The sequence below is a fragment of the Felis catus genome, chromosome D1 (assembly GCF_018350175.1).
Source record: "Felis catus isolate Fca126 chromosome D1, F.catus_Fca126_mat1.0, whole genome shotgun sequence".
Lineage (NCBI taxonomy): Eukaryota > Metazoa > Chordata > Mammalia > Carnivora > Felidae > Felis > Felis catus.
Genome location: NC_058377.1, coordinates 60,622,315 through 60,647,918, shown reverse-complemented (window position 1 = coordinate 60,647,918; position 25,604 = coordinate 60,622,315). Strand labels below are relative to the sequence as shown.

The 25,604-nt window shown below is 41.2% G+C and overlaps 2 protein-coding genes across 2 annotated transcripts in view; both read right to left on the bottom strand.

Annotated features, from left to right (window-relative positions):
* Positions 1–25,604, bottom strand: part of LOC101081161 (olfactory receptor 51H1-like) — a 309,613-nt gene that overhangs the window by 271,798 nt on the left and 12,211 nt on the right. The window lies entirely within an intron of this gene.
* LOC101090137 (olfactory receptor 51D1) lies at positions 11,751–18,308 on the bottom strand. Its single transcript, XM_045038811.1, has one exon. The coding sequence runs from the start codon at positions 13,482–13,484 to the stop codon at positions 12,414–12,416; it is 1,071 nt and encodes a 356-aa protein (XP_044894746.1). The 5' UTR covers positions 13,485–18,308; the 3' UTR covers positions 11,751–12,413.

Genomic DNA, 25,604 nt, shown 5'->3' with positions numbered 1-25,604 from the left:
TATTCTGACTGCCATGTCTCCAGTGCCACCTTCTTCATATGCACAATCCCAACAATCTTCCCACCAAATGAAATCAGCTATCTATTGCTTAAAAAAATACCTCTCAAAGTTCCAAATTGATTCTAGAAAAAAGACTCAACTGTTAGATTGTGGCAAAAAAGTCTATCTTCCAGCATTTGCCCTAGGTTTTTCTCTCGTCACTGCTGACCATGGCCCCTGTGCTCCAGCCATATTAGAATGCATGTTGTTTCATGAAGGTGGCACTGATTCCCATGCTTCTGTGTCTTTTTCTCTTGTTTACTTCTCATTCCTTTGTCAAGATCTTCCCAGATCCCCTTCCTTGACTTCCCACTGAGAAAATCTTATTCATCTTTCACATCCTGGTTTACTGTCTCCCTCCTATGCTGTTTGCTAACTTCTACCCCTGGATAGAATTAAATGCTTCCTGCCCTGTGTTCCCAAAGAACTTTATTTAGGTCTCTTTTCATGCATTTACAGTCTTGAACTATAATTATTTCTATATTTATTTTGCCTGAATTATGGATTCCTGAATGGCAGGGACCATACCATATTTATTAATTAGTATGCAGTTAACATTTATTGAAAATGAAGGTGAGTTTTATCAAAAGAAGAATCCCTCAATAGACATCTAATGAGGATAGTACAGGCAAGGAGGTAGGAAGGACTGCCCATTGTACCAACTATAGATTTTGGAGAAGAATGAAAGAATATTTGGAAGGTCAGTGCAGGGTAGTCCTAATTTTAGAACAAGAATCTTGTTCTAAACAGAAAAGGCCTTTATTACCCAGGGAAGCAGAGGGCATGAAAGGATACATGGAGAACAAAGTAGGTGCAGCCTTGGCTCTACATAAATGCAAAGTAGACATGCAGCACAGTTTATGCCCAAGAGACAGGATGACCTAGGATGCCCCCTCTGGAGACATCAGCAAGAAAGCTCTGCTACTCCAGGAGGCCAGATATCTATAGCATCCAAAAATTTCACATGAACAGACATGGTAGAACAGGATCACCATGTTCTACCTTAGGAAATATTAGGAAATAATCATTGGATCAGCATATTCCAACCTATTGCCTCTAAGGGTCAAATCTGGGGCTAGAAATGCAAGTCTCAGCTCAAAATAAGTGGAGGACAGTAACAACCTTACAGTGCTGCTGCAAAATTATGAGATAAGGCATGTCAAAGGGTGCTGTAAAACCTATATCACAATATGTGAAGCACTTTTAAATTTTTTCCATTAAAGTGGGAAACAAGGTTCCTGAAAACACACAGTTCCCAAAAACTTTTCATTTTCCCCATTTGTCACCTAAATCACCACTCCACCTCAGGCACATACTCATACACACATACACAGTAGCTAGCAGCCCATCTCTCTCAACGGCAAAGGATAAGCACTGATGTGGAGACATCAGACAAGGAGAAGACTCAGCTGTCTGGGAGAGAGATGCCTCAGCAGTATAAAGTGGGCAGCTACTGCTGGGGAAAATATCAGGCTGGGCCACAGAAACTTCAGCAAGAGAAAAAGGAAGGGATGGTAGGGAGACCAGACAGAAGGCCCAAGCACTAAAGCATCCCAATCTCCCACAGTCCTGCCAGGAGGCAGGCAGAGGGAACAGATGTCATCTGGTCTGGGTGGCTGTTGGTAATTAGAACCATTTGCATGTACTCAGAGAACATTTGGAACTCTGGGGGAAATAGGAACTAAATCACTCTAGTTTGAAAGTAAAACATACTCAAGAAAAAATAAACAAAGAAAGTATTTTTTCTTTCCTTTCCCTAACCCCAGGGAATAGGCTTGGGACTTTCTTTGAAAAAGAAAAAGTCACACTATCTCAGCAAGTCGCAGGCGTGCCTTGGAGAACTATGAAGGACATCTTGGCCCTTTCTTGAGGATGGAGGGAGCAGAAGCCACAACTACACAGAGGAGAAATACACTTTGAAGTCTCCAATTCTCCTCATTCCCTCCCCCTGGCCTCCAGGACTCTGTCCCCCAGTGCCAGCTCAGCCCCCATGACCAGCCCACCCTCACACTCTTCCCAGACCTCTCTGAACATCCTCCTTCTCAGAAACACATGGAAAAGCAGTCAGGGAGGTAGACCAGGGGCCATGAGCTCTATTTCTTCTGATCCAAGAGAACAACAATGAGGTCACTCCCAAAACTGATTTTATTGCTTTTTATGATAAAAATAGAAATCACTGAGCTCCTACCAAATGCTGGATGCTGTAAAAATATTATCTCTAACCTAAGAAAATTCTACATGATAGAAATTCTATGTATCTTTATATATATCTGAGAAAACTGAAGTTCCACAGGATTAAAAAGTGCTCCCAGGGTTTAATAGCTGACTGGTAAAGCAGAACTGGACTAATAGCTGGACCAATACCAAGGTCTGTACATTTTCCCCTATTCTAGGCTGCCCTTAATTGTTGTTGCACCTTCTGAAAGCAATAAAATCTACCTGAGAGGCAGGGTAGAAGGGCTTGGTAAGTAGGATACCTTACCCAGGTAGACCCTTGGAAGGGAACTTAAAAGGGCAGTAAAGAGGACCCTCCCGGACTAAGACTTGGGCATTCTCCTTTTAGCCCCAACTCCTCTGGCTGTGACTTTGGGCAGTCCCCACAATGGAGATTTAAAAACTTTATCCTCTACCCTTCTTATATGATGAGAGCCTCTCATTAACCTGTATTATTAATCCTATTTGACTGATAAGGATGCTGAGAGTTTATTAGAGACTTACGGGTTAAGTGTCTGACTTCAGCTCAGGTCATGGTCTTGTGATTCATGAGTTTGAACCCCACATCGGGCTCTCTGCTGTCAGCATTAAGCCCGCTTTGAATCTTCTGTTCCCCTCTCTCTCTGCCCCTCGCCCACTTGTGCGTGCTCACGTGCTCCCTCTCTCAAAAATATTTAGGAAAAAAAAAGGAATGAACCAATGGTCATAAGGTCCATTTTAATGCTATCTCCAAGAAATCCACACTTTGAGGACCCGTGAGTCTAGAGACCCTCTCCAGGACTCAGGAAACCTGACCAGCTCTCCCCACTTAGGTGCAGCAGGGAAGGGGAACAAACAGGGAATGGGAGAAGGGTTTCATGGTCATTACCATTGTTGGGGATAAACACATACAATGCTCCATGCTTAGAGCAGCGGTGTTGGGGCCTCAGGTGCCCTTGCCAGCCTCTGTGGGAACATCTGGAAGATAATGTCCTTAGAGGGAGCCCAGAACACCTGGGGGCCTCTGGATCCTACTCTCAGGCCCAGAGAGAAAAGGCAAACTTCAGGGGCAATGTTGCGGTGGGCAAGAACTGCAGGAGCTCATCACTCAGTTCAGGAGGGGGGTTCCTTCCTTAATCCTCCATGTGTGTGGTAGCCCCAGAATCACTTCTACCTCAGGTCATCCTTATCTTCTGTCCCCCTACCTCTTTTGGATTTGATAAAGCAGATGAACCTTTGTAGTGTCCAACATTCATTTTAGAAGGGTCAAATTGAGAATAGACTTTGCACTTTCTCATTTTTCTAATTCAAAAAAAGTAGAGTGAGGCTCCCAGCTCTGTCCTATTCACTAGAGGCAGCGTGGGCCTCCAAAATCACCCCCAAACAGAGCTCCAGGGATTCAGGGCCCTGCCCCTCCCCTTCCCAAGTAGGATCAGAGTCTCTAAAAGTCCCACAGAGCTGCAAAGCTTGACCTGGTAATCAGTGCCCAGCAGAACTACTTTGTTGCCTACACACAGGGAAACATGGTGCAGTGAAAAAGCCTGATCTGGGACTTTGATTGGTACACGCATGTTTTTTCAGTAATTACTGACTGACTGACTGACTGACTACCAGGTACCAGAATCTGCACTAAACACTGGAGATAATGAGACACAGAGTAAACAAGGCACACAGTAAACAATGCAGGGGTGGGGAGAAATGGAGACAAATTATGCAGCTATCACAAGTTGTGATAAATGCTAGGATAGGGGTAAGTAAAAGAGCCTGGGAGCAAAGCAGACAGTAGCTTACCAAATTTTCAGGTTCAGAGAGCTTCCCTGAGGAGGTAACCTGTGAGCCAAGACTTGAGGGGCCAGTCATGGTTAACCAGGCAGGGTTGGGAATATGGGGACAGCAGCATTCAGAGATAAAACAGCAGATAAAAGAAAAGATGGCTGTTTTCAGGGAGCTCATACACTAGGAGGGCAATAACAAATAAGCAAGAACATATCAGATGAAGATAAGTACACTAAAGATAAAATAGAGTGATAAGATAGAAAAGGACAGGGGAGAGGCACCCATATTTGAGATGCAGGTCACTGGCAGCCTCTCTGAGGTGATGATGTATGAGCTGAGAGCTGTATGATAGGAACATGCCAGACATTCTGACATCTAGGGAAAGAGCAGATGAGGCAACAAAAGGAAAAGGTCTTCTATTCTGGTGGTTCACAGATCAGAAAGAAAGTCAACATGGCCAGAGTACTGAGAGCTCAGGGGAATTTTGGAAAGTGAGGTCAGAGAGGAGGGCAGGGGCCAGATCACGGAGGGGCTTGCAAGACATGGCAAAGGGCTTTGATTTAATTGAGGGGGCCGGGGGAACTAAAGCAACAAATTGGACCTAATTTGTCGTTAAAAGTGCATACTGACAAATTCGAAGACCCAGAGAGAAGGAGTACATACCTTGTTAGGAAAGCTGCACGTGGTTCAGTGGGGCCAGGGAACAGAGTGCAAGGCAGGGGAAGTCACAGTGTAGACAGTAATCCACTTTTTAAATGGAATAAAGACTGGACCCTGCCCCTAGGCACACACAGAGTCAAGACCAGAGCCCTAGGAGGATCTTGAAGTCCCAATATCAGCCACACTCTGTATCAGCCATACTCTGACTCCTGATGCAGAGTACAGAATGAGCCCCTACCCCCAACACAAACTGAACTTCAACCACACTAACAAACTAGGACTGGTCCTGTGAATACATGGACGGACCCCAGTTGAACTCTAACCCAGTCCCAACCCAGTCTGTTCTTCATTCACCTTCATTTAGGACAGCTCCTGCCAGGATCTAAATGGGGACCCCAGTAAACTGATCATTTTTTATAGTACCTGAAAATTACTCACAGGCAGCAGCTAACACTGTCCATGCTTCCCTTCACCTCACATAGAAACTGCTAACACTGTCCTTTGAGTCAGGAGCCTCCTTTATTCTTCCTGGCTCCACTCCCATACTTCATTTCATCACAGCCTGGTTTCTCCTTCACTTGGAAAATCTAACGGGAAATCCCCAGCTACAAGAAACCCACACACCTGCACATATCCCCTGGTCTCCTACACTCACCTCAATGCACTGAAGGAACGTGTCTTTTCCTCTAGTCCTCTTCCTGAAGAGGCTGCCACTCTCTGTCTCCACCCCCTCCTTTGGGCCTCCCTGGTTGGGTATTTATTCTCTGTCTTACCTCCTCCCTCCTTCTGCTTCTCCCTTCTGGTGGAGGGAGTGCTTCCCAGAGGGTCTTTGAGCACGTACCTCTCAGTAGCCAACTGTAGGTCTGGTGTCCTTCTTGGCTTCTGTGTCCTGGGAAAGTGTACCTCAGGGTATGGGGAAGGAGGGGCAGTGGGTAGACAGGGTCTCTAGAGTCCTCCCCAGATGGGCCCTGGGCCAGCTGGGCTATTGGCCAGTTCCCAGTGTAAAGTCAGACAGGGGGATGAGTAAGGAAAGGCTAGAAGAAACTCATTTGTGTGGCCATGACCTTTGTGAGGGGTTTTTCTCTTTCTTTCCAGGCTCATCAAACTCAGCCAGAGGAAAAGCAGAATAAGCTTTCAGTGAGGTCCCATGATTAAGTATGAGCTCCTTTTCTTCCTGAAGCTTTCTCTGTACTATGCCTTCTTCCCATTGGTGGCCCCTGCTTGGGTCCTTGATAAGTCTGGATCCCAATGGACCCATCTACCTTTCCCCAAAGCTACATTTGCTTTGTCTCCCAGGCTCTGCACCCTGTGTCTAGCTAACTCATAACATGGATCCCTGGGGGACCATACTATCTTGCACTCCCTGGCTTTGGGTTTCTGAATCTCTGGCTGAGGAAGGAAGATGTGATTTCCTTAAACCTCCCCTATCTCCAACACCAGCCATATAATACCAATGCCATCTGGTTTCTCTATTAAGGGCAAAAAATAGTGAGAGAACATTTATAAAACTAGAGAACAATTTTAATGTGAAACTAAATACCTTGAATATTTAAATAAGTTTTTTAAAAGTCACGGGAACAAAAGGTATGACACAGGGAATGTAGCCAATGATGTAATAGTGGTGCATGGTGACAGACAATAGCTACATTTGTGGTAAGAACAGCACAACATAGAGATGCTGAATCACCATGTTGTATACCTGAAACTAATTAAACATTGTGTGTCAACTATACTCAAATAAAAAAATTTTTTTTAAGTCTATAAATAAAGCAAAGTGAATTTTAGCTGGTTTCTCCTTGTTTTCTACTTATCAGCTTTACATCAATATGTGTTAAATTTACAACACAGAGCATGCTAACTCAAACTATGCAAAAATAGACTATGTTAAATTAGGCCATTCCATCTTGAACCACATCAAAACTAGTGGTGACAAGAGCTCCAGGTGCCCTGTGGAATCTGTAGCCGGACACTCACTGCCATCCCCTTGAACTATCTTTGCTATTTTCCTCAACATCCCAAACTTTGACTATGTGAAGACTTAAAATATATATACATCCCTACTCTGGCCAAAATGGAGTATCAAGAAGCAACATCCACCTGAAGGAACCAAGAAATGGACGATATACGTACACAATGGTTTACAAGACAGTAAGCATCAGGCAATGAAGGAGAGTAAGCCCTGAGACATGGGAAGCAAGTAAGGTGAAACCCTGGTGTTTCCCCAGCTTACTGCCCTAAAAAAGCTTCATTGCAGCACAAGGGAGGAGAACCTAGGCAGAGTCCAGAGGACACCCTAAGTTAAGGAAATGGAGGCAAAGAGTTCAGGAAGATCAAGCCAGCTAGACTGGAAGAGAAAGTATCAAAGATGAAAGAGCTACACAGAGAGAGAAGTCTAGAGATGTAGAGGGTCTTCCTTCAGCTGAGGTACTGATCAACACATGCAGGTGAGCAAGCTACCTAAAGATGGGGAAAGAGCTCCCTGTAATATTAAAGGTAACACTATCCAGTACTTACACAGAGTCAAGGACAGTGACTGTTTCCACCAGCCAGACTGAAAAACTTCAAGATTCACAGGGCACTGCATACAGAATGCAAAAGGACCTTTTCTCAGTAGTAGAGAATAATGAACCTTAGACTGAGCACTGCTCTAGTCCCACCTAACAAATCTTTAAAGCAAGACCCAAATGATCAAACTATGTACAAATAACTTGACTGATTGCCTGAACAAAGCATAAGAATACCTACAGGGCTACAAAAATATGTAGCACCAAAGGAAAATTTGCAATGTCTCGCAGGTGATCAAATTACCAGACATGCAAAGAAGAAAAATGACCCAAAATGAAGAGAATAATTAAACTGATCCAGAACTGAAACAGATATTAGAACTACACAATGAAGACATTAAGATGATAATTAGAACTGCATTAAATGGATAACAAATTTAAGTAGAAACATGAAAGATATTTTTTTACAATTGAAATCACACTTCTAGGGATAAAAACTGCAATGTATGAGATGTGAAACTCACTGGATGAGGGTATACTGTGGAAGAAATGATTAGTAAACTTGAAGACATAGCATTAGAAACTATTCAAAATAAGACACAGATAAAAAAATAATATTTAAAAAACAAATACAGGGGCACCTGGGTGGCTCAGTCAGTTAAGCATCAGATTTCAGCTCAGGTCATAAGATTATGATCTCATTGTTCATGGGTTCGAGCCCCGCGATGGGCTCTGTGCTGACAGCTCAGAGCCTGGAACCTGCTTCAGATTGTGTGTCTCCCTCTCTCTCTGCCCCTCCCCCACTCATGCTCTGTTTGTCTGTTTCTCAAAAATAAATAAATGTTAAAAAAAAACTTTAAAATAAGTAAATAAAAAACAAACACAGACTCAGCAAGCAATGGGACAACTTCAAGTGGCCTAATTATATGTAATTGGAGTCCTTGGTGTGGGGAGGGGGAGGGATTACAAAAAATAGCAGCCAAAAGTTTTCCAAATTTGATGCAACTATAAATTCACAGATGCAAGAAGCTCAAGATAAAGATGCTTTAAGTATAAAAAAGCTGAAATAATTCATTATCAGCAGACCACATCACAAGTTATATGATAAATTCTTCGGAGTGCCTGGGTGGCTCAGTCAGTTAAGGATCCGACTCCGGCTCAGTTCACAATCTCACAGTTCAGAAGTTCGAGCCCCTCATCAGGCTCTGTGCTGACAGCTCAGAGCCTGGAGCCTACTTCGGATTCTGTGTCTCCCTCTCTCTCTGCCCCTCCCCTGCTTGCACTCTGCCTCTCTCTCTCTCTCAAAAATTAATAAACATTAAAAAAAGAAAAACAAAGAAAAAGAAACTCTTCAAGCAGAGAAAAATAATACCAAATAGAAATAATGGGCATCTACAGGGAGAAATGCAGACTGGTGAAAATTGTAACAACATGGGTAAATACATAAAGTTGTTTTCTTACTATTCAAACCTCTTTGAAGATAATTGACTGTTAACAAAACTAAATAATTTTCTGTTGGATTTATAAAATAAATAAAAGCAAAATGTACAAAAACAGCACAAAGTTTGGGAGGAGAGGAATGGGAATACAGTATTGTAAAATTCTTCTTCTACACATTGAATGGTTAAATGAAAGTAGGCTGTGATAAGATATATTATAAATGCTAAAGCAGCCATTAAAATAACAAAACAGTGACAGCTAATAAACAATAAAAGGAGATAAAACAGAACCACTGAAAGTATTCAGTTAATCAAAAAGAAAGAAAAGCAAAAGGGGGGAAAACAGATGGTACAAAGAGATACATAATGGTACAAAATGGGATACCATAAGTAAAATACAGATGTCATCAAATCAGATAAAAATGTAAGATCTGACAATATGCCGTCAACAAGGCACTCCAAACAAAAGGACACAAATAGATGAAAAGTAATGAATGGGGAAAAATATATATCATGATTACACTAATTACAAGAAAGCTAAAATGGCTTTATTAACATCAGACAATGTACATTTCAGAGTAACGTATATTACCACAAATAAAGAAGGCCACTTCATAATGATAAAAGATTAATTCATTAAGAAGAAATTTAAAAATGCTAAATATTTAGGTACCTGTTAAGAAAATTTCAAAATATTTGAAGCAAAAGTGATATAATTACATGAATAAATAGACAAATATAAAATTATAGCTAAATATTTCAATATCTCTCTCAAGAACTGATAGAACATACTTAATAGTAAAAAAACTAGATATTTTCCCCCCAAGATCACAGGATAGGTATCACTTGTAGTCACAATGTCCTGTCATTTCTTATCAATACAATAACAAACAGATTAATTAAATGTATGCAAATTGAAATGAAAGAGGTAAAACTGTCTTTACTCACAAACAACATGATCATCTATGTAGAAAAATCTAATGAAATATACAAAAAAAAAACTTGTAGAAATGATTGAGTTTAGCAAAGTGCAAGATTCAGGGTTAATATAAAGAAATCAGTTACAGTTCTCTATACTAACATAATGGATGACCATAAATTTTAACTAAAAAATACCATTTATAATAGCATCAAAATATAAAATACAGATAAATTTGGTGAAATACATGATAAATCTGTACAATGAAAACTACAAAACATTTCTGAAAGAAACCAAAGACCCTAAAAATGAAGATATATACTTTGTTCATGAGTTAGAAGACACTAATTAACAATGTTAATTCTCTCTAAATTGACCTATATCAATGCAGTACAATTCAAATCAAAATTCTAAAAGACTATTTTATATAAATGTTTAAACTGCTGCTAAAATTCCCATGAAAGACCACCTTTGAAAATAAGGAACAAAGGGAAAGGATTGACAATACTGATTGCAAGATTTCTTATAAAGCTGCAGTAGTCAAAACAATGTGGTATTGACATAAAAATAGAAAAATAGGCCAATGAATCAGAGTCCAGAATTAGACCCCACACATATATAGATAAATGATCTTCTACAAAGATACAAAAGCAGAGTTGACCATGGATAGTCCAGTAGCATTAAAATAACTAGATGTCCATATGGAAATAAATCAACTTTGATCCATACCTTACACTATATACAAAAGCTAACACAAAATAGATCACAGAGCTAAACATAAAACCTAAAACTATAATGCTTCTAGGGGGAAAAAGAATAATGTTTTTTGTGTATGTGTGACTGTGGTGATGAGTTTTTAGATATGACATCAAAAGTGTGTGCTATGAGGGGCACCTGGGTGGCTCAGTAGGTTAAGCATCCAACTTTGGCTCAGGTCCTGATCTCTCAGTTCATGGGTTGGAGCCCCACATCAGGCTCTGTGCTGACTGCTCAGAGCCTGGAGCCTGCTTCGGATTCTGTGTCTCCCTCTCTCTCTCTGCCTTTCCTTGTTCATGCTCTATTTCTCTCTCTCTCTCTCTCTCTCTCTCTCCCAAAAATAAATAAGCATTAAAAACTTTTTTTAAAAAAGTGTGTGCTATGAAACAACTTGATAAACTGGACTTCACCAGTTAGAATGTTTGGTGTTTTATAAAGATGCTTAAGAGAAGTAAAAGACAAGTCACAGACTGGGGGAAATGTAAAGTATATACCTGATAAAGGACTTACATGCAACATATATTTTAAAAAATTCAAACTCAACAATAACAAAACAAACAACCCAATGGAAACGTGGCAATGATTTACAGATGGCAAATAAACACATAAAGAGATGCCAACATCACTATTAGGGTAATACAAATTGAGTCACAATGAGATACTACTACAAATCTACTAAAATGGCTAAAATAAAAAATACAGACTACACCAAATGTAGGCTAAGATGCCAAAAAAGTATCACTCCCATACACTATTAGTGGAAATGTAAAATGGTACAACCATTCTGGAAGACAGTTTGGCAGTTAAAAAGTTAAATATATACCTCCAGTATGATCTAGCCATTTCATTCCCAAATATTTACACAGAAGGGAAAAAAAACCACATATCCATACAAAGACTTATATGTTCATAGCAGCTGTATTTGTTTCCAATTCTGGAAACATCCTAAATGTCCAACAGGTGAATGGATAAACAAACTATGGCATAATTGTATAATAGAATGTTACCTAGCAGTTAAAAGAATTGTTACTTATACATGCTGCAACATGGATGAATCTCAAAATAATTGTGCTGAGTAAAATAAGCCAGGCAAGAAAAGGAGTACATATTGTATGATTCTATTTATATAAAACTCTAGAAAATGCAAACTAATGTAGCATAAAGCATTTCAGTGGTTGCCTGGGAACTGGAGTAGGGAGTGACCAAGAGAGATGGGAATGAAGGATTTTAAAAGGGGTATAAGGAAACTTTTGGGGGTGATGAGTATGTTCACTCTCTTGACTGTGGTGTGGTTTTATGGGTGTGTACATGTCAAAACTTATCAAACTGTACACTTTTTAAATTTTGTAAGTTTATTTATTTTGAGAGAGAGAGAGAGAGAGAGAGAGAGAGAGAGTGAGCAGGGGAAGGGCAGAGAGAGAGGGAGAGAGAGAATCCCAAGCAGGCTCTGTGCTCACAAACTGTGAGATCATGACCTGAGCCGAAACCAAGAGCCAAAACGAAGTCGGACACTTAACTGACCTTAACCAACTAAGCCACCCAGATGCCCCTCAAACTGTATACTTTAAATGTGTGCCATTTATTGTATATCAATTACACATCGCTAAACTGTTAAACATTAAACTAAATACAGCTGAGGGCTGGAGGCAGAAAACACCTAAGTTCCTGTACCACAGGTCTTACATGGTTGAAATGTCCAAGGTCAGATGCTATGGCAGCCATAGAGGTGTGACGTTCAAATCTCCTTCACAAAAGCCTGCTGCTGGGGGCACAGCTGATTAACAGTGCCGGCTGCTGCCTCTCTGGCTCTACCACCATGTCAGCAGAAAGATCACACTTGTACAGGCTACCCCCAGCAAATGACTTAGTACTGACTCATTCCTGCCAATGTCGGAGTCTTCCAAGGAGCACCCTCTGCTTGGGGATGCTTCTTTGGCCCGAACAAAACTTCCTCAGAACCACACTTCTGAATCAACACATTTCCTGGAAACAGGAATCCAAGATCTAGTTAGATATCTAGAAGCTGAAAGCCCGATGGGTTGGATGCTCCAATCACAGAGACATTCAACAAGATCCTAATCCTCCCATATTTGGCAGGGATTGAAGGCCCTAAGGAGGTTATTCTGCTCACCTGCCACCCTGTGAGAACATATGGAGGACCCGTGAACGGATCTCCTTGGTTTTGGCTCCATAGACAACAGGGTTGACCACAGGTGGTAGTAGCAAATAGATATTAGCCATAATCACATGGAGCAGGGAGGTAGGGCCCCCCAGCCTGTGCACCACTGAGAGCCCAATGAGGGGCACATAGAAGACCAGGACAGCACAGAGATGGGAGATGCAGGTATTGAAAGCCTTGAGTGCTGCCCCCTGAGAAGCCAGCTCCAACACAGTCTTCAGGATAAGAATGTAGGAGAAGCCAATGAAGAGGGAGTCCACACCCATGACTGAGAGGATAATGAAGAGTCCATATACTACATTGACCCTGGTGTCAGAACAGGACAACTTCATAATATCTTGGTGCAGACAGAAGGAGTGTGTGACCATATGTGTTTGGCAGTATGACAACCGCTTCAGGATGAAGGGCAGAGGGAAGAAGAAAACAAATCCCCTGGTCAGGGCAGCTAGTCCAATCTTGGCCACAGTAGGCCCTGTGAGCACAGAAGCATGCCGCAGTGGATGACAGATGGCCACAAAGCGGTCAAAAGCCATAGCCAGCAGAACAGCTGACTCCATGGCTGACAGAGCATGGATAAGGAACATCTGGGCCAGACAAACATTGAATCCTATCTCCTGGATGCCTGTCAGGAAGAGGCTGGCCATCTTGGGCATGGTGACAGAAGACAGGACTAGGTCAATAGTGGAAAGCATGGCCAGGAAGAGGTACATGGGCTCATGCAGACGCCTTTCCACACGGATGATGAGGACAATGGCCAGGTTTCCCAGGGTGGCCATGGCATACATAAAGCACAGGGGGAAAGCCAGCCAAAAGTGTATGTCAGGCCCCAGGCCAGGGATTCCCACCAGCAGAAAGTATGCTGGATGGACCAGAGTTCCATTTGGAGTGGCCATGACAGGAACCAAGAGCTGAGGCTTCTGCATGCCAGGTCCAGGGTCTATATCAGGGAAAAGAAGAAACAGCATTAAGTCATAACTCAGAGGAGAGAAAGGACTTACAAGGAAGGGCACTGGAGTCATGATGGTAGCAAACAGAAGATTAAATACTTGCAATTCTGAACTCCAGCCTCTCTCTGCTCTGATTCTCTGTATACTCACTTCCCTGGAGATCCCATTAGTGTCAGTGTGTGACGGCCCACTCAGAAAACATGCAACAGCTCTTCTTTGCCAGAGCCGAAGCTGTGGACTGGGACACTGCTCTTAACTACTTCTCCAACACAGCAGACCTGCCCAGAAGGTTCCACACTGACCCTAGCTCTTCTAGTGCACCTGAGGTTACGGCTGGTTTGGGTCCAGAGTGTGAGGCTTAGCCTGCAGTTGCCTTTAAGACCCACCCTAGTCTGATTTATGGCAGAAAGCAGGGGTTCAGTCTGGTACTGGCTTCAAGAGACAGACTTGTGTTTAGGCCTGAGGAGCATTTCTCAAACTTCCCTGATAGACTCATCTGAAGCAGTTATTGAGAAGACGATCCCCCACGTCTCACTCCAGGCCCAGAGAATCAGAATTTCCAGGGCAGGAAGTCGAGGAATCTGATTAAGGACAGTATCCCTTCTCCCCTGGTGATTTTTGTTTTAATCAAAGAAATTTGTGGAAAGCAGTTCTGGTGTTCTGGGAGGTAGGGAGATGGGGCTGAAGAAAGATTATCATTTTCAGCCCCCAACAAAGAATAGAACAGAATTTTTCATCAGGATCTCTGGACACCTGCATGACAGTCAGTCCCAGATTGTGCTTGGGTGGGGTATGACACGGAAACCAGATGCAGCTGAGACGTGGAAAGAAAAGCAGTCCATGCTGCTGCTGGTGCTAGGGGGTGAACACAGGCACATCCCCCCTTTCTGCCACTCCTCTCCCTGGTGATCACATAACCACCAGGCTCAACTTCCTTTCTCTCACATACAACCCTGTGCTAAGCTTCTGTCCTGAGAACCAACCCTATAACCTGCTGCCTCCTCATAGTTCTACTTGGATAGCCTAGGGCCTACGCTCATCTCGTCCCAAATAGAACCTCTTCCAAATCCAGTTCAGGGCAGCTACTCCCATCTTTATTTTTCTTCTTTTACCTCCACATGTGATTTTACTTTTCCAGCTACTCTATGATGACCTCTCCTCTTATTTAATACACCTGCCTTCCCTCCCAACCTCATTATGTCATCCACTCTGCTCTTATGAAATGAGCTTTCTAACTCACCCCCCTGCCTCTACACCCAGATATTTCAATCTACCTTCTGCATCACTGCCATCTAAACAGCAAAACCGGACATGTCAGGCTCTGTCTAGCAAGTTACTGGTGGCTCCCATAGCCCTCTAAGTTGAAACCACTTGGGGTGCATTCAAGGCCCTTTACTGGGTGGCTCCGACTTCACTTTACAGCGCAGCTTCTCAATTTCCTTTTTCATTACTAATCACCACCACCACACATGTATTTGTCCCACACACATAATTTCCTTGGATAAATTCATTCCCCTTGCCTTGTTTCTTCAGTGAAGTGTAGGAGGCTGGAACCGGGGATTCCTTCCTGGCTCAAGCGATAGACAAAGTTTGGAATGGGCCTCACAGTGTTTGAAGAAAATCCTCTCTGGGTAGATCACTGAACAAGGTCTGGGAGCCCAGGCCGCTGTAATCCGGGAAGTGCGCGCGCAGACAGACCTCTCCAAGCGGCCAAGTAAGCTGAGCAGAGGCCGGCTTACCCCAGCAATGAATTGTGGCTGGATCTCCTGGTCTAGCTCCCCGCTCCGGGCTGAGCCTGGCTCACTCACCAATAGTGCCTCCGCCCAAGGCCACCGCGCAAATATAGTTTCTCCGGGGCCCTGGGGAGCGTGTGGGATGATGAAGGATGAATTCCTCCGAGCTCCCTAAGAAGCCGCACTCCACTCAGGCAGCCAAGGAAAACTGCGCCCTAAACTCCTACCCAAAGTAGCTTCGCTCTATTACCATTTATCCTAAGGCTCAGGAGACTGAAGGGAAGGCAAGTGCCATGGGGTGGATAGAGAAGGGATGATCTGTGCTGGAAAAAAAGGAGCAACTGAACGGAGGCAACAGCATGCACCAGAAAGCGCACAGCCACTGATAATCTTGCTCAGGCTCCCAAATTCCCTATCCAAGGGTGGTGGGGAAGCACACGGTGAAGCCTCTTGCTTCTTGATGCTGCCCTCTCGTGGTCTGGTGGGGAAGCTGCAGCCTCGTGGATGATGGGCTGTAGCTCTGAGGATAACTCTTCAAGGACCAAGGACCTAACTCCTCGGTCTTGAATTTGAACCCCTTCCATTGCATCTTAGCTCTCCTTTCCTTTCAAACTAACCCTTTCTTCTTTGATCCACTAATCATAGCTCACTTGTCCCCCCAGAAATGGGACAATGTATGGTGGTTCTTTAAATGTGGGGCTCTGTCAGGAAACATTTGTGTCCAAACTGGGGTCCAACTATTTGCTCATGGTACAACTAGGCTTAACCTCAGTTTGACGAAAAATAAAATGAGATATTAGCAATTCTCCAGTGAATGTCCGTGTTCATTATTATTACTCAAAACAACTGGAAGAGCCAATGAAGTATGAGGAAATTTGGCTGAGATACTGCTACAACAGTCAAAGGAAGAAAATACACTGGGAAGAAGGAGTGGAAAGCAGTACAGAAGGCTGCTGGGAGATCAAGCACTGTAGGGCTGGAAGTAAAAAAAATTCACTTGATACCTTGAGAAAGGCTTGTGGGAAGAGAATCTTGAATGCAGCAAGTAAGGAGTAAGTGGGTTGAAAGGAAAGGGAGAAAGTGGATGTAGACTCTTTGAAGAGGTTTGCATGTGAAGAGACGGACTGAAATGGACAATACATGCAGAATCGATAGTTCTAAGGAGTTTTTAAAAGTGTATTTTGGAGCTACAAGAGATTGAACACAAGTACATGTGATGGAATTAGTGCAGAAGCTCCATGTTCTCAATATTCATAGAGTTCAGATCATTTAGGGCCTCCTAAGCCAAGAATTTGAGTATATCCTCAGCCAGAGCTCTCCATTGTTGGGTGGACTCTTTAACGCTGTTTGCATTGAATTTCAATTTTCTTACTTATTTTCTTTATTTCTTATGAAAAATACTGAAACAATACTATAGGGATATGCTATTATTTTTAAAGTCATATCATGGTCTATCTTACTCTGGAAGATACTATTCTTATTCTTCTAACAAGTGAAAAAATGTTTGAAAAGTTCCTGTGAAAAATCTCCATTCAAAAATTGTGGCAGCTTGGTCCTTGCTGTTGCTACCAAAAATTTAAGGGGACCTTCTCATTAAACATGCCTCAATTGAAGTAATAGAGTTGAGAATTACGCATTAACATCAACAAAAGGGCAGGTATTAAGAGTGAATGAAAGAGGACCATAAATCTCCTCTTAAAATATGTGCATCAGTATCCATCCCCCCTGTAAAAATAGACAAAAGATCTCATCATAAGTATGCAAAATAATCTCATAATGTTAAATGCTTTAAGTGAAATAAAAAGAAAAGAGAAAATTAGTCCCACCAAGATTAGGGTCAGGAAAGGTCTTCCTAAGGAAGGATGTTTAAACAGATACCTGAAGCTAAAAATTCATCAGAACAGGGAGTGGGATGAGTATTCTTACTATGGAGAAAAACATATGAAAGCTGACAGGCAAGAGAAAGCATGACACATTGAAGTGGTGAGATAATTTCACTGCATCTGGGACTTAGCAGGCAAAAGATGGAGGTAGAGTGTTTGGAGATGGGGAGGAGAGGTGTACCAAGGTGGCTCATGGAATCCTTATGAGCTGGTTTGGGGAGTATGAACTTCATCCTGGCATTCTAACATCAATGAGAAGATGCTACAGACTGACTCATGTTTGAAAGATCATACTAGCCACAGCATGGACAGTAATTGGTAGGAAAGACCTTAAGTGGGGCTTATCAGTGAAAAAGTTATTCCGATCACCTAGACAAGAGATTATCTTGGCTTAAACTGGAGTAAAGGCAAAGGAGATACAGAAAAATCTACAAGGAAATCTCTCCAGTAAGAAAGTGTTCTCTTGTTTCCAAGGTATTCAAATTCCATTTGCAAATGAGTAATGCCATTGTTTTTTTGTTAAAAGATAGTGATGGATGTGTTGATACAGAGCCACAAATACTCACATTGAAAGAAAGCGTGGTTTTACCTGAAGATAAAAATGATTTCTTGTGTTAACAACCTGTAATAAGGCAAGAAAAAGAAACATATCATATGAAATTTAGAAAAAAAAATTAATCATTATTTGTGGATTAGTGATGGTATATGTATAAAAATCCAAAAGAATCCATTCATAAGTAATTTGAATTAATAAGTAACTACATGAAGGTTACCAATTAGATAATTAGAATTAATAAGTATATAAAGGTTGCTGAATACAGATTAATGGACAAAATTCCAGTGTATTTATTTATAAAATAGACATGATTTTTTAAAATCATTTACAATGGCATAGAAAAATCACATGTCTAAGAGTAAATCTAACAAAGGATATAGAGGACCTTCTACATAGAAAACCAGAAAGCATCCTTAAGAGAAACTGAAGAAGACCTAAAATAAATGGGGGTGGGGTGGGGAGGGAGATCCTATGGTCCTTTATAGGAAAAGTCAATAATGTGAAGAATTTAATTATCTCCCCAAATTTTTCTACAGATTCAATGTAATCTTAATAATATCCTAAAAGCTCATTTTGCAGAAGTTGGTAAGTTTAATTAAAAATTTATAGCAAAATATAAATGGTTAAAAGTAGCCACAACACTCTTAAAGAATAGAACTAACATGCGGGGTGCCTGGGTGGCTCAGTCGGTTGAGAGCCCAACCTCGGCTCAGGTCATGATCTCATGGGTTCATGGGTTCGAGCCCCACATGAGGCTCTGTGCTGACAGCTCAGAGCCTGAAGCCTGCTTCAGATTCTGTGTTTCCCTCTCTCTCTTCCCCTCCCCTGCTTGTGCTCTCTCTTTCAAAAATAAGTAAACATTTAAAAAAAAATAGAGCCAACATGGGAAAACTTGATAGATCAAATATCAAGACTTATTATAAAGCTATAATAATTATGAAAGTGTGATACTGGTGCAGGATGGACAACTGGGCCAATGCTAGTAATAAAAGCCCAGAAGCACACCTACTGATTTACAGCCAGTTGTTATATGACAATGGTAGCACTATGTGACAATGAGGAAAGTGCCCACATGCAAGTGGGGGGGGGGGGGTGGAGAGTGGGGGTGGCAGACAGAGAGGAAGACAGAGAATCCCAAGCAGGCTCTGAGCTGTCAGCACGGAGCTGGGGCACTGCTGGATCCTACCAACTATGAGATCATGACTTGAGCAGAAATCAAGAGTCTGACACTTAACCGACTGAGCCACCCAGGCACCCCAAGGAAAGGAGGCTACTTTTAATAAGTGGTACCAGAACTGCTGAATATCCATATGGAAAAAGTTAAACTTGAACCCTGATTTCATACCACTCACAAATATCAATTTTTTGTAAACAGAAGTATAAAAGCCAAAGCAATTAAATTTTCCAAAGTAATATAAAAGAATATTTTCATGACTTCAGGTAAAGATTGATTTCTTAATGCCAGCTAATTCATTCATTAATATTTACTTATATGTGACAGGTACTCTTGTAATTGATGGAAATATATCAGTGAACAGAACAGGTAAATGCTTTTGTGGAGCTTACATGCTAGCCACTATGATTTAGCATTACTTTGCAAGTATATCTGTCTAGATGCATGCCAAATAGTTTCATTTTTCTTAGGGTTCAAAAATTTCATCTGAAATTATCTAGGTATGGATCTTTCATTTAATGAATGAGCAAGCATCTTTAAACTTGGGTCTTTAGCTTATGGAAATTTTTTCCTAGTTATTTCCTTGACTATTGTTCATTCCATCTATTCCATCCCCTCCTTTCTTTGCTGCTGGAATGCTTATATTTGCCCTCCATGTCTCTTGTCTTTTCTTGACCAAGTTTATACATTTGCTGAAAAACAAAGAACTATACATGATAGACTTGAGCTATCTACCCAGAACATTGTTGCAAAAAGAAATGGCTACTCTGCTTCTATTCAGTTTCTTTCTTTCTTTTTCTTTCTTTCTTTTCTTTCTTTCTTTCTTTCTTTCTTTCTTTCTTTCTTTCTTTCTTTCTTTCTCCTTTCTTTCTTTTTCTCTTTTTTCTTTTTTCTTTTCTCTTCTTTTCTTTTCTCTTTTAATTTACACCTCAGAGTTTTAGGGATTCAAGAAAATGCTCCTATCTCTTCCCCCTCTTGGTCCAAAACCAACTAAACGTTCCCTACAAAATTTGCACACTCTGCTTTACTGTCATTATTTCTAACAAGTTGCTATTGTTTACACATTGCTTTTCTTCTATAGCCATCTTTTTATTTTAAGACAGGATTTTCTCAGCTCTCACTGATGTTGCACATTCATTTTTTTTAAGGTTCCCTCGTTTCTTCCCTGTTTTTTACTGGGCCATTTGATTTCTCATATTTGTTATCTTTTTTTCAAGCTCTGATATTTTTCCACATTACTAGCTTCCTTTTATCTGCTCGTGGTTATGAATTATGGTTTGACAAATCACTGGTCTTAGCTGACGCAGGTTCTCATAATGTTCTGCCTTTTCAATGAACAGTAGGTTGGGCCTCTTCTTAGGAAGGTTATGAGAAATAGCCCAGGTAAGCTGGCCAGAACACCCATGGAGACATGAGGCAGAGTTCTTTCCACAGGTGCCAAATACTGGAGGCTCTGAAGTGAGGGCCTCTCAACATAGTTTCATGAGAGCTTTCCCCCAAAGGAGGTCAGCTGCTTTCTACCATATTCTCAATAGATTCACAGGAATCCCAAATTTTAGAATGAATTTTCCTCTCTTTTGTGTGACAGGATTGTATATTCTTGTTAAATTTTATTTTCTTAGTTGAGTTTTTTGACATACAAAGTTAGAAAGTGGAAATCAAAGTTATGTTGCCATCTTCCCAAAACCCTCTTGGGTGCAATGTTGAATCTTGATCTTCCCTTAGCATTATTTCATAACGGCCTTCCTTTTTACTGCACAGTCTTGCATGGTACAGAGCTCTAACTTCTAAGACCATGTTCCACAGTGCTGGCTGAATAACTATCACTGAGGGCAGTATTTCAAAGCTCTAAATCATCTATTATTCTCATCCATACTCACAATTGATAAAAATGATCTTTTTTTTTAAATGTTTATTTTTTTTAATTTATTTATTTTTGAGACAGAGAGAGACAGAGCATGAAAGGGGGAGGGTCAGAGAGAGAGGGAGACACAGAATCGGAAGCAGGCTCCAGGCTCTGAGCCATCAGCACAGAGCCCGATGCGGGGCTTGAACTCACGGACCTCAAACTCACGGACACTCAGATCGTGACCTGAGCTGAAGTCGGACGCTTAACCGACTGAGCCACCCAGGCGCCCCGATAAAAATGATCTTAAAAGTTGGGGGGTCAAACCCTAAAAGACTTTAAAGGAAACTGTGCCTGATCACAGTATACCCATAAGAATCTTTTATATTGCTGGAAAGAGCAATGGGCACAATGAAGACTGAAATTCCTTAGTGTGGAATTTTTTGTTAAAGGAAGAAAAAAGGATTATAAATATAACTGAACAGGTATAAATATTTTCTTGATTTCAAACTCTTCAAATCACACTGGGGTACATAAGCTCTTGAGTGACCATTTGGTAATAAACTTTGTGGCTAAACAATTTACTGAAAATTCCAAGTCCCTGTTCCCTGGTATACTTCCATATCTAAACATGTCAGTCTCCATCTTAAAACTTCACTGTGGCTTCAGATAAAGTCAAAACTCAAACTTCTTAGCAAGGAGAATGAGCCCTGCATGATCTGGTGCCTGCTGATCTCTCCAGAATCTCTCCTCTTATTCATGTTCTATGGTACCTCTGTGGCTTTGCATTTGCTGGGCCCTCTACCAGGAATATCTTTTTGAGTCTACATATGACTATTTCCAGGCAGAATTAGAACTCCATTTTTACTGTTTATACTGTATTAATCATCTGTGTCCTTCAGGTCACATCTCTGCAGACTGGGGAAGGAGCATAGGACTATCCCACTTTGCAAGACCATTTGTAGGCAGAGCGAAGCCCCTCATATTTAGGTCTCAAACTGAAAATGGTACCACATACATAAGATCTTGATTTGTGGAGTCAGGGATTTGCCTTGGAAGGCAGGGAACCTCTCCATTACATCAAAAGGTAAGAGTGGAGTAATTCTAAGTGGGCCAAGGGTGAATTAACCCCAAAGTAGCTAGAGATTTAGTGAGGTTATTTTAGGCCTCTAAGATGTTACTACAATGAAGTAGTAAATAGCACTATATATGTTTCCCCAAATTTTGGTGGTTTTCTTCTCCTTCTCCTTCTTCTTTGTAATCTCCTTTAAGTTGTATCCAGGATGGAGGTAGAACTAGCTTCTAAGGAACTGCATATCTTGTCCAAAATCTGTCTCTGAACATTGACTATGCGTCAAAAATCAAACTTGGTTCATTTATTAGTTACACCCTAATCAAAGCTGTGTATTTCAGAGATCTGGAATGTGGTTCCAAGAATAATAAATGTCATTAGTAAGCAGATAAAGAAGCAACCTTATTTTGAATTGCAGGGCGGCAAGAGCTGTGAATAAAATTATCATAAATCCTCAGGCCAATAAATAATTAAAAGAAATCTATAACAAGAATGTCATTGCTTTGGGTGGTGCCTGGATGGCTCAGTTCATTGGGCATCTGACTCTTGATTTTGGCTCAGGTGATGACCTCACAGTTCATGAGTTAGAGCCTCACATTGGGCTCTGCACTGACAAAATAGAGCCTGCTAGAGATTCTCTCTCTCCCTCTCTCTCTGCCCACCCCCCACTCTCAAAATAAATAAACATTTTTAAAAAAGAATGCTATTGCTTTGGTAACCAATTGGCTTAGAAACAATAGTGGCAGCTGTATACTCATCCATCTTAGCAGGTAAAATAGTGACAGTGTGTATTAATGAAGAGAGAGAGGGATACCTATGAACTTTAGAAATGGTAATAGACAAACTAAGGGTGTGTCAGGAATTGAAGGAGGAGAGTATCCTCCTTTGGAGTTGAGTTGAAAAAGCAAATGAGGGAGCACTGGAGAACATTTTGATCCAGTAAATGTGTTGCTCATACAAGTGGTAGAGAAGATATGTTGCTAATGTTAGAAGTTTAAAAAAACAACAATCTGGACCTGCTTGAAATGATAGGAAGCAAAAAAAAGAGGGAAATGCAATAGTAAAGGAAGTTAGAGTCATAGCTTACTAACCACGAACAGAGGTGACAACATTTATAGAAGTTCTGGAAAATACAAAAGCTCGATGAGAAAAAGCAAGAATATAGGAAGACATAGCTAGACCAAAATAGGCCTCTCTGGGTCCCGGAAAGCTTAGGTTCTGGAAGAAAATAGTAGCTCTGGTTCGGGAACTAGCTGTCATGATTTGTCTAGCTCGCGAATGTAAAGAATAATGAAAAACCTCCCAAGAAGGCCAGACTCACAGGAATCCCAGGCCAGTAAGTAGCTGTGGTAGCCACTTTGGAGAGAGCTGGAGTCTTTGGAATCCCACAGCAGATACAGAGAAATACAAAGAAAAAAGCAGATAACAAGGACTGTGGGAAATGTTGGGCCCTCACCTCTGCTTGAAATTTGTTTTTGTTGAATATCATGCATCCTGCTCAAAAGAAAGTAGATAGTGTAGGGGCGCCTGGGTGACTCGGTCGGTTAAGCGTCCGACTTCGGCTCAGGTCATGATCTCACGGTCCGTGAGTTCGAGCCCCGCGTCGGGCTCTGTGCTGACAGCTCAGAGCCTGGAGCCTGTTTCAGATTCTGGGTCTCCCTCTCTCTCTGCCCCTCCCCTGTTCATGCTCTGTCTCTCTCTGTCTCAAAAATAAATAAAAACGTTAAAAAAAAACTTAAAAAGAAAGTAGATAGTGTATCCTTAGATAAGGCATACTCTCAATGCCGCATCTGGGATGCTTGGAAAGTATGGGGACAAAGGAAAGGGAAAGGAAAATGTAGCAGTTTTATAACATACATACTGATAATTAGGAGAAGAATGATACACTGAAAATTTCTAAATTGAGAAAACAAAAGTTTTTCATATACCATTCTCCTCAAAAAGAAGACTGTTTATATAAATATTTTTTTTTCACCTCACATTCTGTGGGAATCAGCATCACTCCCAACTTCTTAATTAGAGACACTCCTGAGTCTAGCTCTAGACACTAAACAATAGACACATTTTGACAAAGAGAACAATTTTGAAAACTTGAAACCATCAATCTTTTTGTTTTTTCCCTCATTTTTTCCTTTCTGCCTCCTCCATAAATAAGATTATATTTCTCTTTAAGGACCTATGATGGCAATGTGGCTCTGAACTTCTTTTTGACTAGGGAAATGCTATTGTACAACATGGGGACTACATCTTGTTCTGAGAATTCATGTGTGTTTTCTAAATTTTATGAATATAGAGTTAGTGTTTGTGGTGGAAATTTGTCATTCATTGCAGCCACTCATCATTGGATTGATCTTTCTGTGTTTGAGGAATTTCCCTCCTATGATTCTACATCACCCCAAGATGAAAACCATAAAGTCACCTTCATGGCTAATTAATTGGTTTTTCTACCATAACAAAAACTCCAAAATCACAGGAGCTTACAACAAACATTTTGTATTCATATGTTATGGCCTTGGCTGCAGGTAGTCTGCTGGGACTCTGATCCACAGGTCTTCTCATCCAGGACTCAAGCTGAAGGGGGAGTTCCTTTCTGGGACATGTCTTTACTGTGGCAGAGGGATAATACGAAGAAGTAGTGTGAGCGTATCTCATAAATGGTCTGTAGGAAACTGAAACACTTCCTTAGCTCCCATTCCAATGATCCATGACAGCCACATTGCCAAGTCTGATAATGGCCTGGGGAAATACTCTCCATCTCTCAGGAGGCACTGTGAGTCATAAGACCTTGGATGGGGTTGAACACTGCCCTAACAAGAAAATAGATGGGAACAATAATCCAATCTACTACTGTGTGTGGAAGCATGTGATCTAAGTGCTGTCAATCACGCAAACCTGCAAGAAGCAGATTCAGAAGCTAAGAACATAAAAAAGCAGATGCCACACTGAATCATTCAGGTGAAAATTGTTAATAGAAGAATCCATCTTCCAGGGAAAGCAGAGGTAGAGATTCTAGTGACAGTTTCTAGTGCCAATATGGGAAGTAAAATATGAGCTGGCTATGTTCAATGGAGGTAGTAGTGACATTTCTACAGAGTAATTTAATGATGTTCCTGCCTGCATCACCAATGAGCTACCTAATACTGCTTAGTAAGTCCTTTCTCTGATTAAAATATGTTTCTGATACTTTCAACCCTTACTATTACTCAGCATTTTGTCTGGCTGGTTCCTAACTCAACCTTCTGCTACCCATGTCCAAGGCAATGAGTTTGGCCAAATCCCTCTAAACTCTATTATGCTCTGATAAAGCAACTACATCAATTTAATCTTTTCTACTATAGAAATATGCCTTCTTTTCCATCACCTGCTGAATAATTCCACAATTACATAGTTGGCCACAAAATATTTTCCCAAAGCAAGGTTGTAATGGCATTTAAAAAATAAATTCTTGGGGCACCTGGGTGGCTCATTCGGTTAAGTGTCCAACTTCAGCTCAGGGTCATGATCTCACAGCTTGTGGGTTCGAGCCCCGCGTCGGGCTCTGTGCTGACAGCTCCGAACCTGGAGCCTGCTTTGGATTCTGTGTCTCCCTCTCTCTCTGCCCCTCCCCCGCGCGTGCTCTCTCTCTCAAAAGTAAATAAACATTAAAAAAAAACTTTTTAAAATAAATTCTTATGCATTGTGGTCATAAAATAATAGCAAGCCTAAAAAAAATTACAGTTGACCCTTGAACAATGTGGGGGTTAAGGGCATTAGCCACCCCATACACCCTGCACAAATACCCACATTTAACTTTTGACTCCCCCAAAACTTAACTACTAATACCCTACTGTTAGCCAGAAGCCTTACCAATAACATAAACAGCCGACTGACACATATTTTGTATGTTACATGTATTATACACTGTATTATTCTTACAATAAACTAAGCT

Coding starts and splice junctions, on each gene's coding strand:
- LOC101090137 (XM_045038811.1), bottom strand. CDS start 13,484: ATGACTCCAGTGCCCTTCCTTGTAAGTCCTTTCTCTCCTCTGAGTTAT.